This window comes from Oryctolagus cuniculus, chromosome 11 (assembly GCF_051225735.1).
Source record: "Oryctolagus cuniculus isolate XC-2025 breed Fujian yellow rabbit chromosome 11, ASM5122573v1, whole genome shotgun sequence".
Lineage (NCBI taxonomy): Eukaryota > Metazoa > Chordata > Mammalia > Lagomorpha > Leporidae > Oryctolagus > Oryctolagus cuniculus.
The window spans coordinates 34,408,869-34,425,672 of NC_142877.1; the positions used below are offsets into that span (position 1 = coordinate 34,408,869).

Here is a 16,804-nt window from a genome sequence, read left to right on the forward strand (position 1 = left end):
TCCAGGTCAGGCATCTCACTCCTTAGTTAAGGGTTTGACATGTTCCTGCTTCCTCTCCATGCTCCAACATGCCCAAAGAAACTCATTACCTGGCAAGGGCTGAGGATGGCTGTCAGGAGGTTGCTTCCATCTTTCTCTCCCTGGGCCCAGGATATACCATGTCCATTCTTGCCCTGCTCTCTCTGGTTACTTCCTGAGGGTTTCCACCGCTCCCTCCCCCCATTGCCAGGTAAAAAGTGGGCTCTTTATATACAAATATACACCCCAGCTTCATGGGATCCCATGTTAAACACTCCCTTAACTCCTGAAGAGCATGAGGGGCCTAGTCTCTCTTCCAGGCTACCAGAAAGCTCCCACCATACCTTCTCCAATCCAAATCCGTGGAAGAAACCCTGAGATCAATTCCACATCATTGTTAATTGGGAAGTGAAATGGAAGTTATTAGCCCTAATTCCGGCTTTCTCTAATTTTGGCCTTCCAGAATTTAATATACATTTTTCTCCATAGTGGTATCTATATCACAGGCCTAGACTATTTGTAACCTTGGAGATGGGGATATTTACCTTCAGTTCACGTCATCTTGACATTACATGTAATGTTATACCAACTCATTTACATTCCCTAATGTTGTTAAGCAATCATTCTTGGTTTCACAAAAAGAGAAATTCACAAAATCACTACAGTTTCCAATAACACAATGGGGAAAAGGCAAACATTTATTTTTATTTGCAAGTGCAGTTTCTGCCAATAGTTAGTGTTCATAAAACCCTTTTAAGCTACAGTAACATTTGGTAAATTCAATGAATACTTCAAAAAATGTTCAATGATAATAAAATTACAGAAAAATTTCCATTACACTGTCAAAAATGTTTGGAATCCAAAGATTCTGCAATTTTTTAAATGTTGATTTCAGTTTTAAAAAAGAGTTTCTTTTTCTTTTCTTTCTACTTCTACGCAGTCCTGGTGAATGTTTCATGAACTTTCAGGACTGCCATTCTCTGGAATTAGATTTTTTCATTCTTACATATTTATAATAATACTTTAATATTTTACATAAAACACTGATTTTTCTATGTTTTAGGAAATAAACTTATAAATTCTATTTATGGTGAGGCATTTCCAGTTTGGGGGAAAACTGGAAATCTAATCAGTAGAAGGTCATTTTATGCCTTTTTTCTTTTTCCCTTTTAGCTATAATAAATAATTAGCAACCTATTAATTACAAAATTCTTAATTATGCTTAGAGCAACCAGAGCATTTTCACAGATTTAAATTCATGTTTGTTACAGTATGCGAAGTCATTAGGAAAGCCTCTGGTTTTCCAGTTTGGTAACAAATGGCTTTTTTCTGATGCATAATTAAAAGAAACTAACGATGACTATGTAGCTCTTCCAGAATTTTAAAGGCAAATCTATATTGGCCTACAGGTAACATGCAAATTCATTCAACAAGCAACACAAAATGTATCGTAGTAGTCATTCATTTTTATCAACATTCAAAAAGATCTAGACAGCAGCACAGCTCCCCTATGTCGGAAACACATCATAACATGGTCACAATTGAAGTCAGATCATACCTGGTAAAACACCCCCTTGCTAATTCATCCTCTAGTCAGCTCAGACTTCCCGCATGATACGTGAACAACACCAATGAATTCTGTGGGACATAGGTAAATACAGACAAGTGTTCGGTGTGCTAGCATACAGAGTTTTATAAATAGTGGTGACTGAAACCAAACATCTTGTCCTGTTCACCCCCCTCTCCATTTGCGAGCCTGGAGTTCTCGTGGTCTCACTCAAATATTCAATGTGGGGAACTGAGTCCAATGATTCTAGCACTGAAATTACTCCCTGGGAAGAAAATTTGGCCACATAGAGATGGTACACCCATTTGAGGGAGGGTACTAAGAGAAACATTCTGGTTTGTGAAAAATGGTTTGCTCCTACAAGCCTTGAAGGAAAGTGTGATTTTTCAAAATATTTAGCTTTATCCCAAAGAGTAGTTTGGTGGTATACTGTGGCTCAAATTTTATTTCATTATTTTTGGTTGGATAAATGAAATGTGCACACCATCACCATCACTCTTAATTCTTCCATCACATAAGACACTTATTAAGATAAGAAAGATATTCGACTAAAGCTGACGGTGATTGAGAGTCATTCAGTATTCAAAGTTCCTAAAGAATCATTGGTTCTCTGAAAGGGATAAAAAAGTAGGAAAGGCTTTGTTCAAACTCCTGCTAGTAAACAAGTAGTACTTCAACCGATACAATGGCTACGTGACATCAAAGTACTATAAATTATCAAAACTATCGTACAGAAAAATTACAAATTCATTGCAAAATACATTACACTGCTACCATTAAGAAAAAAGTGCTTTTTGTTTTCCTTTCTTTAATTTTTTTTGCCAGAAAAGTATTCTTTCAATATAGAAAATCCTATGCATTACCCTGCATGTGGCTAGGATATATCATAACGGAGTTTGTACTGAGTCCTTCTGATTTGCTGGATGAAGGGCTGAAAAATATAATAATGACTTCGTGAAGCTGTGCTCCAAATGACCACACCAACTGTCAGTGGAGAGATGCCCATTTAAGACACAAGAAGATGCCCTGGTCTGTCAAACCCTGCCGGTCATCACACTGTCCCACCAATCAGCTGGTCTGGAATGCACAGGCCTTTTGCATGTTCTGTGGTTTCTTCATGTTCTCCTGAATTATTCTCATGTCCTCATCTAGCTTTGTCACCTGGAGGAATTCTCTGCTCAGTGATGCCTGTATTGTCTCATGAGGGGAACGATGCAAGATGGTGGACCTGCCAGTTTTAGGAATGGATGTCCAAGGAGTTCCTGGGCTGTGGCTCTTTGAGAGGGCTCCCTCACTAACATCAGATCTAGGAATCCCCGGAGCACTGAAGACACCTGTGAAGACACAGAGACACCATCCTGAGGACTAACATGGAAACCTGGGCCAGTCAATCCCATCAACAACTCAAATTCCATATAGTCAACGTGAGGAAAAAGATATTACCAGAGAAAAAGCAGGTATTGTGTTTATTAACACTGTCTTCAGGTGTTAAATAATAGGGATAAATAGTGGTACAAGTGAGAATGAAAACACAGTTTCTAAATAAAATATCAGCGATCGTAGTGATAAGAACAGTCCTTATGGACTATTTACAATGCACTGGTGCTGGTCACACATTTGGTGAAGTGTAGTAGTGAAGTGTAACTTTATTTTTCTAGCACATGCATCCATATTCACTCTGGGGAATCCTCTTTCTTGCAGAGAAACATGCTTCTATAGGGGTACCAGACACAGATCACATTTCACCCTTTATACTTTACTATTTTGAGGTGTACCTTACACACAATCAAGTGCATACATATTAAGCAAATGACCTAATAGATTTTTACCTGTTTTCTGGCCAATCTAATCTCCATTCCTATCAGGACATAGAACATTTCTACCACTCTGGGAAGCTATCTCAGGCCTCCTTCCTGCCAATCCCCGTCCTCCTGACAATGTCACCACAATCCTGACCACTCATAGCACAGTTTTATCTGCTTTTATACTTTGTAGAAATGAATTAATACACTGCGAACTCTTCTCTATCTGGCTTCTGTCATTCACTGTTAGGTCTGTGAGAGCTATCTCTTATTATGGAAAAAGTTTTATCCCTTTCATTGCTATGTGGTATCCACTGACCAAATATCCCTTTTGGGAAACAACCTTGGACAGTTTGAGAATTTAGGTTGAAAGTTGCTCTTATATATGGTTTTGAAAGGTATTGGCATTCATTTCTATCGTCATACTGTTTATACAATATGTTTTCAATTGTTTAAATGTAGTTCAGCCCAAACTTTTCACTTCTTTAATCCAAGCAGTCACTTATTTTGTGTAGGTCCACACAATCTATATGAATCATTGGATGGAAGCTCTTCCCTTCAATTAAGGGGTGAAGGATTAGGAGACTCTACCATTACAAATTATTCTCCTCTAAAAAGCAGCTTCGTGCTTTTTGTCAGGAGGCAGATGGGTGGGGAGGTGTGTGCCAGGACAACATGTATTGTGGGGAGCGGTGATTCTTGGGCTGAGCTTGACCTCAATTTACAATTCTTGGAAAACAGGACAGACCCTACTGAGTCCCTTATTTTCATTATACTATAAACTCCTCTACCTACCTCTCTAATGTGGTCTACACTTGCCCTCTTACTCCAGCCTCACAATCCTTCTTTGCATTGGATGTTGTGTTTACTTGGGGCATTTTTCTCCCAGGTCTTTGTGTGGCTTTCTTCTTCTTTCCATCCAAGTTCCAACTCTCTAGAAAGGTCTTCCTTCACTCATCAGCCTAAACCTATTCTAGCCTATCAATGCCTCATTTGCTTCATAGCATGTACCATTCTTGGAAATAATTTTGTTCACCCATTTCTTATAACATATTATATGTTTCCCCAGCTAGAATGCAAACCATATAACCATCAGGGAATCTGGGGTTTTGTGCTGTGACATCCCCAGCAATTAGAAATTCCCAGCATGCAACAGCTGTTCAATGAGTGAATGCTGATGGAGCACTGGAGCGACTCTTCCAAACCACTTATTGCGAGATGAGCCTTTCTTATCCCATTGCACAGATAAAGAATTTTAGAGCTGGTGATGCTAAGTCACTTGCACAGTGAAGTAATGCAAGATCAGAGATCTGAATCTATGTGACTAGTTCCAATATCTGTGCCCAGAAACCAGGATCTACTTGTTGGAAGTGATGTCTCAGTCTTTAAAATTACAGAAAGACTGAAAGATCCAAGAACTATTTTGGCCATAGTAATAAATGCCACTTCTTACCTTGTGTAGGTCCTTCACTCTTGGAGGTAAACTGTCCCGGATCCTCCGCATTGCCTGGAGGGGTGGCTCATTGAAGTAGGGGGGCTCACCATCAATCATTTCTATTACCATGATCCCAAGGGACCAGATGTCCACCTGTTATGCACAATCCATGAGTTATGTCAGGCAAGGATAATATTCCAAAATGTTGGATATATCCACACAACCCAACTCATTTATAGTCCTTCATAAATTAATATTGCATTTTATAATCTTTTAAAATTTATAGTATAATTGATACCCATTTCCCATATTGCAGGGCCTAGGTTGGATCGATGACCCTGGGTCTTGATTCTAGCTTCCTGCCAATGAAGACCCTGGAAGGCATCAGGTGATGCCTCAAGTAATCCCTGTCATCCACATGGGAGACATGGATCGAGTTTCTGGCTCCTGGCTTTGCCTGGCAAAGTCCCAGGTATTGTAGGCATTTGGGGAGTGAACCTGCAGATGGGAGTTCTATCTGTCTCTCTCTACCTCCAACATAAAAAAATACACATTTAAAAAATACACATTTATATACTGATTTGTTGGATTACTGAGTTTTTGTTAATGGTCTCCATTTGCTTTTTAAAGACAATTGCAATGAACATTCCACAATTAAGCATAAATGAATATCTTAAGATTCTCAAGTTTATAACTTTAATTTTTATCCTGTTAACTTCACTGGTTAACTGCCTTTCAGGGCTAATGAGAAGAACATCTAAAGTTTTATGTTATGAAAATAGAGAAGGAAGTTGACTTTAAACCATAAGAAAATTTATAACAAACTGCAAAGAACTACAATATATAATGCAGAATATATTTTGGTTCTTTCAGTAATTTAATTCTTAAAAATACTTCTTTTCTCTTCTGCTTTGGGATAGTTCCTTTTGTGTTTTAAAATCAATTTGATGCAGTATGCACAAAACCTTTCTCTATAAAATAATTTTCAGGGAAAGCAATTCTTGGAGTAAAGAATACATAGGACAATGAGAAGCCATAACTGAGCAATAAATTCTGAGTTCTAGTCATTTCCCTGTTATGGCCTCATTACAGCTCTTATCTGTTTGCTGCATTAATATTATACCTCTCGCAGTGACCTTCACTGGGAATTTATCTCTTGGGATCATAATAAAAAAAAAACAAGTAGAGGGCTCATCTAAGGTCAAGCAAGCAAATTATGCCTTTATCCTTTGCTCATTGGTCCATGCCACATCTTTCTGGCTTCTCCTTTCTTAAAATCACCATCCACACTACCATGTGGGAAAACACCAAGCCCAACCAAAATGAACTTGCTGGCTTCCATGTGTCTGAAGTGTTGAGGTCCCTGGGGATTTCTACTTATGCTATTCCCTCCCTAGAAGGGCCTGTCCTACACTCCCTCTGGCCTCTCATTTTTATGTATCCAAGCCCTACCTTTCAATAGATTATGAGTGATTGTTTCCTTTCCAGGGTAAATACAAATTAGGCCATAGTTTTTAGTATATTATAATCATGTATGACTTTTTTTTTTCCTATGAGAAGACACTCATTGACATATTATCTCTGTGGTCCTTTCTCTGATCTCTATTCTTTGAAATCATCATGCCTGTCAATCTGTGTGACTTTGCCATGATGCAATGTGATCAGAGTTGGGAGTATCTCCCCTCCAGTGTTCATTGTAGGACCACAGCAAACAGTACCTGGATAAATACAATGGTGATATCCTCAATGGTGGCCAGTCTCCCTTCTGCCACAGCCTACACTGTGTCAAGTTGTCAATGGGGAAACAATGTGGGGCCAAAAGTCATTGCTCTGATGTCCTATGATCACCAACTGTCTCAAACCACTGTGACCATGAGCCTGTACCATACCCTGACATTCCCAATGATTTTTACAATCTTACCTCTGTTCCATAAGGTAGCCTGGAGATCACCTCAGGTGCCATCCAATAGGGAGTGCCAACCAGCGATTTCCTCTTTGGCACCTCTTTGGACACTTGAGCACAGAAACCAAAGTCAGATAACTTTATCTGAAAAGAAAAGGAAAGTAATAAGCTATCAATCTGAAAATTTTGCCTGCTGGACACAGAAATAAGTACAGGGCATCAAGCTTAAAATACAAATCACATTACTAGTTCTTGGAAATATCAGAGAAAGTGTTATCAGACTTTTTATTGTAAGAGCAATAATCCATTTTAATGGAAAAACTTCTCACAGGCCTACCAGGGTTGACTTCCAAACATATAAACCACCCCCTCCTTGTTATCTTTCATAAAACTATGAAACCAAAACCAAAAACTAACAAAAAGGAAAGGAAACCTCATATAAATTAAATACACTTGGAACAAAAATTCATTAAATTATTGAATTTACTGTAATAATGGATACTTTATTATAAGAAAGTTGCCATTCTGTTAATTTTGTGCAAATCATCACAGTTTCAGTTTTTTGAGTTGAATAGTTAAGATTTCTATGTGCCACGAGATGATTAAAACAACCATCCTCTCTTCTATATCTGAAATATTTTGACCTTCACTTATATAGGTTGCTGAGATTTCACTTCAAGTATTAGTTCTCCTTACCTTTTTTGTTTTGCCCATAACAATTTTCTTTGTCCACAAAAATTGCAGTTGCCTTTTTAAACAACACAGTGGAACTATGGACACATAAACTGGCTGTCAACATTTGGTTGTCAGGGGGTTAAGGTGGTTATACAATGACTCATGATGAATATATATATCACCATTATCTAGTGTATTGTCAAAAGAAAGGGCTTTGAAAATCTTGCACAGAGTTCTTATACTCAAGAATATGATTAAAAGCATGCAGCACTAATAGGCACCTTCCTGCTGGCCTAAGTATTCTATGGTGTAATTTCTAGTTATGATGACCTACTCTGATGGCCTTAGCAAAGAGGACAACAATGAGCTACTTACAGTTGTTGGTAAAGATAGAATACAAAAGTAAAAGTGCTCAGGCATCACTTAACAATGAACATTTCATATTAAAATTTTCTATAGAGCAAAGGTGCCATCTCATAATTCTTCAAACTTTCAGCAATTGTTCTGTTCTTATCTCTGCTGCCCAATTCTTGAATATTGGGGTCCCACGGATTCTGGTTTCAATGCTTACCTCTTCTCTTTCTACATACTCTTGCCAGTTGCTTTCTACTCCAATGCTTTATTAAGTAAGGTCTCTCTTCTCCTTCAAAATCCCACATTTCTAACTACTACATGTTTGCAAGTGGATGACCACATTATTTTCAACCAAACTCAGTGAATTCTTCTCTGCTCTAAAATCTGACCCCGTATCTACTTATCCTGTCCTGGTTAATGCATCAACATCCCCTAAATTTACTAAAGCTAAACTCAGGAAAATATTCCTGACCCCTCCCTCCATCTCACTCCAAATCTTCTTTGTTAGGGTTTTTTAAAAAAATCTCTGTAGCTTTCAGGACCCACAGTCATATGAGGACCATAATAAGTCATCAAAACCAAGGTTGTTGAATAAACGGATGAGTCTCAACCACAAGAAATGAAAAGGGACAAATTTATTAGTATTGTTATATGTAGCATGATTCAGGTCTATAGAGAGGTCTCATATGGAGATAAGATTTTTCCCCAATGTATTATTATGATAATCTTCAAATGTGTAACAGAATTTAAGTAATTATTTACTGAATACCTTTATACTCACTAAGTAGATTCTACAGTTGTTATTTGGACTTTGTCATATACTTATCTCTCTATCCATCCATTTTTGCATCTTATTTTTGATGCATTTAAAATTGCTGACAACAACACACCTCACTCCTACTTTAGCAATAACTAGAGTCCAATTTTTTATAGCTTACATGAAATGCTCATATTTCAAGTTTGTCTTATGACAAATTTTTATTTACTCATTTATTTGAAAGGCAAAGTGATGAGGGCATGGGAGTGAGAGTCAAAGAGAGAAAGGAGATCTTCATGTGTTGGTTCGCTCCCCAAATGCCCAGAAGTATGGGGACTGAGACAGGCCAAAGCCAGGAGCCAATAACTCCATCTAGGTTTCCCACATGGGTGGTAGGGAACCAAGTACTTGGCCCATCCCATCATCTGCTGCTCCTAGTATGCATTAGCAGGAAGCAGGTTCAGAAGCAGAGCAGGGACTTGTATCCCAGGCATTCCTGAATGGAATGAGGACATCCCAAGTATCAGCTTAACCTGCTGTGCCTCAATGTCCATTGTGATGAGTTTTGAGAAGTGCAAATACCTTTGTACCTCAGATTCCTATCAATATATAGAACTTTGCCATCAACAGGGTATGGTTTAGAGTGTCCTTGGGAAGCAGGTAGCAGAGCCATTGTATGAGAAAGAAGAAAACCAAAGATTCAACACTGAGAAGTTGTGGTGATTACAATTGAAGAATAACTAGTTATTAAAAAGAAAACCATCAAAGAGGCAGAGGAGAAGCAAGTGATTTGGGAAAGCCAAGGTAGAGATGGCCAGTGGCTAGAAAACACCAGAGATCAAACCAGACAAGAACTGAGAGTTGCTGTTGTATTCAGTAAGGAGAGCATCACTGGTAGCCCACAGGTTCTGTTTCGATGGGGGCAAAACCTAGGTTATTTGGACTGAAGTGAAACAGTCAGTCAGACTGCTTTTCAAGAAGTGAGATGTTTTGAAAAGAAATCCTACAATTACAAATGTGATAAAAATGATAGTGATGATAATGATAATTAGTATTATGCTATGCACTGGGCTTGAATAGTGTCTCCCCAAATTCACATCCTCAAAACATGACTGAACCTCAAAATATGACTTTACTTGGAAATGCAGTGTTTGCAGATACACAGTCATATATGGCACAAGGACATTTTGGTAAATTATGGACCACATATAGGACAGTGGTCCCACAAGATTATAACATCTAGTGATGTCACGGTCATAGTCATTTTAGTTTGTATAAATACACTTTGATGTTTGCACAAGGACAAGAATCTCTTAATGGTGTGTTTCTCAGAATGCATCCCTGTCATTGAGTGATGCATGATTGTAACTAACCAAAATAAGGTCATGTTGCAGTAAGGTAGGCCCTAAATCCAAAGGCTGGTGTTATTTCTAAGAAATGGGAATGACAAACAGACCTACAGAGAAGACCACGTGAAGACATGTGTTGTGTCTACAAAGGAACACCGAGGATTGGTAACAGTTACCAGAAACCAGGAGAGAGTCATATAGATTCTCCCTCAAAGCTTCCAGAAGGAACCAACTAGCCAGCATGTTGATTTTGGACTTCAGGCTTCCTGACTTGTAAGAGAACAAATTCCACCCAGAGAATAAAAGGCCACAAAATTTGTGGCAATTTGTGACTGCAGTGCAAGAAAACTAATACATTTTCACTGATTCCCATTGAACTCTTACTGAATGCTAAGTAATGCTCTAGGGACTTTACTTGTACTGTAAGTGCTTACAAGAAACTGATGAGGTAGGATTTTACACACAGGTAGGCCAAGTTGTAAAGTTGTTAGGTTACTTGCCCAGTGATACAGGGGTAGGAAGTGAGAGAGCCAGGATTCAGGCATTGAATCAGCAGTCTATACTGAGCAAAGTTAGAGGCTGAAAGAATGAGTTAGTGGAGAGGTAGATGTTAAAGATAAATAAATGAGTGAGTGAGGGAAATTGATGATAGTGTTCCTGAAAAGGTGGGAGGGACATCAGGTCTTGCTACTGCTTAAATATATTGGTATACTGTCTTGAGTATATCAATGGTGGTTTCAGAAAGAGCCCTGATGTGACTTCTATCACATGATCTACTATCATGTGAGTGTGTAACAATATAAGATAAGATCAACCTAGTGGCATGTGTTTATCCACTGTTTTCCCAGCTCTAAGGAACACAGTGAGGCTCCACAATCAGAAAACAGAGCTTCTTCCCCAGGGAATGTCATCTCTAGCCACAGCGACAAAGTCATCACCAGAAAACAGTTCAAGATTGAATGTGTGCTAATTCTTTTGAAACTGGAGAGGGGAGAGATCACTCTGGGCTCCTGAGAACAACTCAGGAAGAAGTAAGATGCAGTTCAAGTTTGGAACTGAATATATAGAAAGAAGTATGAGCCAAAACTCAGAGTGGGGAATAGAGCATTGGATGACTTAATCAATTCCAATTTGCATGGGACATCCCTATGTCTAACACTGGTAATCCCACATTCCAGGAAACCTCCTGGTCCCTAAGAATGGTTTCAGCGTATGCAAAAAGTCCTAAGGAATGTCAGTGGTGAAAGGAAAAGGAATCAAATTTGGGAGAATCTTGGAAGTCACTCAGGTGGATTTTCAGTATGTTCGAGTTGGCAGTAGGGAGACTAGGTTTGGCAAAGACTGGAAGGCGATTTTTCTCAATTGCTCTGGCATATCAAGAATCAACCTGGCCGGCGCCGCGGCTCACTAGGCTAATCCTCCACCTAGCGGCGCTGGCACACCGGGTTCTAGTCCCGGTCGGGGCGCCGGATTCTGTCCCGGTTGCCCCCCTTCCAGGCCAGCCCTCTGCTGTGGCCAGGGAGTGCAGTGGAGGATGGCCCAGGTGCTTGGGCCCTGCACCCCATGGGAGACCAGGAAAAGCACCTGGCTCCTGGCTCCTGCCATCGGATCAGCGCGGTGCGCCGGCCGCAGCGCGCCGGCCGCGGTGGCCATTGGAGGGTGAACCAACGGCAAAGGAAGACCTTTCTCTCTGTCTCTCTCTCTCACTGTCCACTCTGCCTGTCAAAAAAAAAAAAAAAAAAAAAAAGAATCAACCCAAGAGGACTCAGATAATAGAATTTCCATTGTGATGTGTAGAAGGAGGCCTATGACACTGATAATTGGTTGTTAATCTAGAAGAAGTGAAAATCTTACAATCTACCACTTTTGGTCTGGGATATCTGCAGAAGGAGAGAGAGAATTGTGATGTTGATTAAAGTAGGTCCCATATTCCTTATTACACATCATTTCTTACCAGCTCAAGCAGATAGTGGTGGGTTTCAGAAATATCAGGGGAGCGCACATGCTCCTACCAACAAGGGAGAGGAGAAATCCTATATGCACTTGCATTAGGAGGTAATATTCAAAATGTGCAATAACCACATTAATTTATAACATAAAGCCTAGCTGCATCCTGGAGTTAACCTGGGAATGGTTACAAATTTTAGTGAGATAAGGGAGGGTTGCAGGAAAAGACTGGGGTGATAGAGATATTCTGATTTGAAACACTATTAACCAACCAGCTCTAAATTATTGTAATATCATAACAATGGGAACAGACATAAAGCGAAAACCAGCTGAGTGTCCAACCCCAGTCATGCTCAGTGTGGCTCTCATGGAGATAATAGAACATTAGCATGGGTGGAATTGAGCTTGGATAGTGCTACTCCTTCTGTGGCTTATGTGTGGTATGTGAGATTCCAGAATTCCTTCCAAATATCAGCGAGGGGATGGAAAATCCTCGTACAAACCTACAGCCAAGTTAAGAAGGCAGCCAAAAAGGCAATTTTCAACATTTGAGGCAAGAAGCTAGAGCTGTGAAATACTACAGAGGTTCCCTCCTGAATAGTTTAGCCACTGATGGGACCAGGAAATCTTCAATCCAGGTAGCAGGAGAGTCCAGCTACAGCAAGGCAAGGCCAGAGAGGAGCAAGAAGGTAAGTCTCGTATGCCATCCTTCTCTTCCCTTCTCTCAGTCCCCTTGTGAGAAAGAATGATAATGGCAAGTGAGAGGACAGAGTTGGAGGCAACTAATTCTGAGACTGAGTTTTTAAAGTTAACAAACTATATAATAATGTGGTTGAACTTTAATAGACAATATATTAAAGTTCAAAAAGACACAGTTTAGTGACCTGAATGAAAATAGACTTTATAAAAGAATTTAGTCTGTAAATAGAGATAGAGCTTGGTGAAAAAGTCTGGGCTGGTTTTGGGAAATAAAGATACTACAGTGCATATGTGTGTGTGTGTGTATGTGTGTGTGTACACAAGCTCACACACATGTGTGCACATGTGGTTGGTTATTTCCAAAGCCAGAGTATGCATACATATGTAACCCTACTACAGAGCTAGTAGAGGAAGAACAATCATGCTGATAAATTTTGTTTGCTTATAGATTTAAGAAACCCAAATGACTAAGGAATGTATGAACATTTTGGTATTGGTAGCTTTCCATTTCAGTATCTATTGTGGGTTTCTCTTTGCCAAACACAAAAAGAACCAAACCCTTTCAAATCTGGCATACTAATAACCATCTCCCTGACAAAATGTAGGATGAGAAACTGAAACTCAACATTTGGAAGCTAGGCCTGTTCTTCTATTGTGGGAGTGTAAGTGCTTTTGCATGATTTTTTTTTTACCCATCCAAGTATATAAATGAGATAATTTTCTAAAAGAATATAATTGTATACAACATTTGTCCAAATAAATCTGCAAGTAGATAACGAGAACTCAAGTAATGAGCATAATAAAGCACCGTAGGCAGATCTTAAAAGCAGATCACACAGAATCTAAGCTGAGCCTTATTTTAGATAGAATTGTATAACTTGGTTGCTTAGGAATGCACTCTTGTCTCTTTAAGAAGCTAAGAAAACTGCAGCTAGTACATTGTTACCCTAAAAACAGAAGATACAGCCTGTAACACTGGGACCACACAAGAAACTGGAGTTTAGAGTTCAAAGCTGCTATTTAGACCTGAGATCCATCTAGATATGCATAATCTAGATGGAAATCACGATCCTACAGAAGGAAGCGGAAAGGGATTGAACAAAAGAAAGCTGGTCCACAGGATAGCATCATGTTAAAAACAGAATGTAAACGCCTTGCTCGATCAACTGTATACAACCTAAAGAATTATTTCTGCTCAGGTGTTGGCCAAGGGAAAAGATGTCTTCTTTTGTGTTTGACACCTGGGTACTTCTTCTAAGTACTCGAGTGTGTAGTCTTGGCATCTCCTGATATCTTGTTGGAACTGCAGGTTTCTGGGTACCATCAACTCTGGTTGAATAAGTTATCAGGAGTGGAGCCCAGAAACCCATTTTATTATTTTTTTTATCAAGTTAGCCTGTGGATTCTGATGCTCATTGAAGTTTGATAACTTCTGCCTTAAGGGGAGCAAGGGCCCAGGGATAAATGAACTGAGAGAGGGAGTCAAAGGGGCCAGACTGAGGATGGTGCTCCAGTACTACTTAAGGCTCACTTCTTCGGCTGCCAAATCCAAAAATACAGGGTGTGTGGGGTGGGGGAAATCATAGAGGTGAAACTAGACCCTAGCCAGTCCCTGCTATGCGGCAGACTGCTAGGCACTTGCTCAAGGCTGTCCAACAGTGGTGAACTGGTGCTAACCTGAGTTTCCTGACTTTTCATGCTGTGCTCTCTGCATTAGAAAAAGTTAGCTCTGTGGAGTACCAGGAAGGGAGGATGAAAAGAGGTGTGGGCGTATCTCAGAGACTCTTGGATCAGCATTTGGGAAATAATCCTTAGGTCTTCTAATTGTAAAATTCTAGTTATTTGAGAGAGAACAAACCCTAATGCCTAAGTGAGTCAGGCAAATATCAATGAATCAAACAGGTCACACTGAAACAGCAGGGGTATGTACCACTGATGAAAAGAGATACTGGCTTCCAGCTAATTATCAAGGGTTCAGTAAATCGGAGGTAAACTGATCCCAAGGCCCTGGCTGCTGGTCTATGGTCCTTTACCTTTCCTTCATTCCAGATCAAATTCTCTGGGTCAGAGGGCACAGGCATATTATCTTATCTCTGAGCACTGTATTAATTTGGGGCCCCTCACGCTACCAAATACACCTTAAGGCAAGGACTCAGTGCAAGATTTTTATTCTGGAAATACATGCTGGTGATCGGACAAGGAAAGGATAACAGCCAATCAGGAGTTTGTTACTAAGAAGAACTGACACTTTATTCTACTGAGGAAATCTTGGAGACTGTGTGGGACAAGTGCCTGGCAGCCATTGCATCCCAGGGAAAGAGCTGGGGTGTTTATATACCTACACATCAAATCCCAATACATGCTGCAGGGCTGCTCTGGGGAGACTGAACATTAACTCCCTGGAATTTCTATCCTGGCTTGATCTGCAAGATCAGGCTTCAGTGACCAGAGAAACCCCCAGACAGAGTGCAGGTGGTGGCATTTGAAGGTGGGGCCAGTGATTCCCTGACATCGGAGGTTCCAGAGAGATCTGGGTGGGGTACCAGCAACATTTGCTCTGAGCCATTCACTCTCTATTACTTCCACAGGTGCATTCAGGGATGGGTTGCTAGAAGCTGTTTGTTTATTTTTCAAGAAAAAGAAGAATCTAACATTTTTTGTGAAATCTCCCACGTTTCAAAGTGTGACAATTTATTTTAAAAATAAGTGAGATCAGAAAGACCACTTGTGTGAGCTCCTCTTCAATAGATTCACTGGGTTTAGCAGGACTTGGGTCTGAATTCCATTTCAGCCAATGAATTTGATAAAGGTTACTCACTGTCCCCTGGCCTTTTAGTTTCATCTTCTCAAATACAAGCCAGGGGCCAAGGTCAGATTGTGGTTTAACTGCTTAACACTGAATTACATGGATATAGGGAATGCATTCTGAGTATCAACCTTGTACCTGGTGTACTTCTGAGAGTTTTACACAATTTACATAAATTCTTGAGCCATCACTTTATGACATGCTATTTATTTTTATCTTTCAAACTTCAAATACCACATTTCCCCAGCTTATCAACTACTAGTGACTTGCTAGATATTACTCATGGCCATGGATAATTAGTGAAAAATGGCCCAGGAAGTATTATTTAAATTATTTTAAATTTGAGCAATTTACTGTAATTTTTCTTAGCTTTTTATTTTGAAGTAACAATGAATTCATAAGAAGTTGCAAAGAAATGAGCAGTTATTCTAATGCTAGCAATTTTTAACAACTATAGTGAAATATGAACACCATCCATTTCCAGAAACACAGGAAGGGAACCTGGATTGAAAGCTCTCTGTCTTGTCTTCTCTGTAAATACCAGTCTCCAGAGCTTTCTTCCTGGACCAGTTCAATGTTTTGCTGTTCTGAGATTGTGAGGCTTCACCTACATGGTTTGTGAGTCAGACCAGGAGAGGATTCCTGTCCTTTCCCATAGCTCTCCTGTTCTATGGAAGATTAGTCAAAAATGGACACAAAATGTTCCTTTCCCGGTGTCACATCCATTTGCAGTGTGACTTTGCCTTTTCTCTGATCCAAAGGTGAGTCCATCTTTCTAGCCCTTGAATCTGGATTTGGCTATGTGGTATGACTTACTTTAGCAGATGAGATATAAACAGAGGGGTTGAAGGGGCTTGTGAATCAGAGCTTGCCTCTCTTGCTGCTTACAAACCTTGCCATAGGGACTTGCGTGAATAAGCTGGGGCTACTCTGCTAGAAGAGGAGTGATACTTGGCCCAGTGACCTCTGCAGTTGCCGCTGAGAGCCAGCCAACTGCCAGATAATTGAGGTTAACAAATGTAGGCTGATCAGAAATGCAAGATTGAGCTCAACTAACACTGTGAGGAGCAGAAACAAACTGTTCCAGCTGAAATCAGCCCAAATACTGACTCACAGATATGTGAGCAAATAAATGGTTTTTGTTATTAGCCACTAAGTGATGAATGGTTTATGATGTGGCAACATCTGAATGATATATCTCCTGTATTTCTCCTTTTAAAAAAGTTTTAATCAGGGCAATGCAAAAGGCAAGACTTGAAAATTATCCATTAAACACAAGCTCAGGTTTGAAAATGATGTGTGTGTGTGTGTGTGTGTGTGTATTTATCTCATACTTTCATATTTCTCTCATACTATTTCACTCATACTTCCATATATATATATATATATATATACACACACACATATGAGAGAAATAGGTCATGGATTATGGGTAATTCTTATTTTATCCTCCATATTTTTTTGAATCTATTGAATTTTCTACAATAAAATC

At 39.6% G+C, this 16,804-nt stretch overlaps 1 protein-coding gene across 2 annotated transcripts in view; it reads right to left on the reverse strand.

Annotated features, from left to right (window-relative positions):
• Nucleotides 1-690: 690 nt before the first annotated feature.
• Nucleotides 691-16,804, reverse strand: part of PAK5 (p21 (RAC1) activated kinase 5) — a 302,315-nt gene continuing 286,201 nt past the window's right edge. For both annotated transcript variants that reach the window (XM_089307306.1, XM_002710976.6), the window contains 3 exons: nt 6,744-6,869; nt 4,841-4,975; nt 691-2,919 (listed from right to left, as the gene is read on the reverse strand). In XM_089307306.1, the coding sequence (XP_089163432.1) occupies nt 2,764-2,919; nt 4,841-4,975; nt 6,744-6,869 (417 nt within the window). In that variant the 3' untranslated portion in view covers nt 691-2,763. The remainder of the gene's footprint in view (nt 2,920-4,840; nt 4,976-6,743; nt 6,870-16,804) is intronic.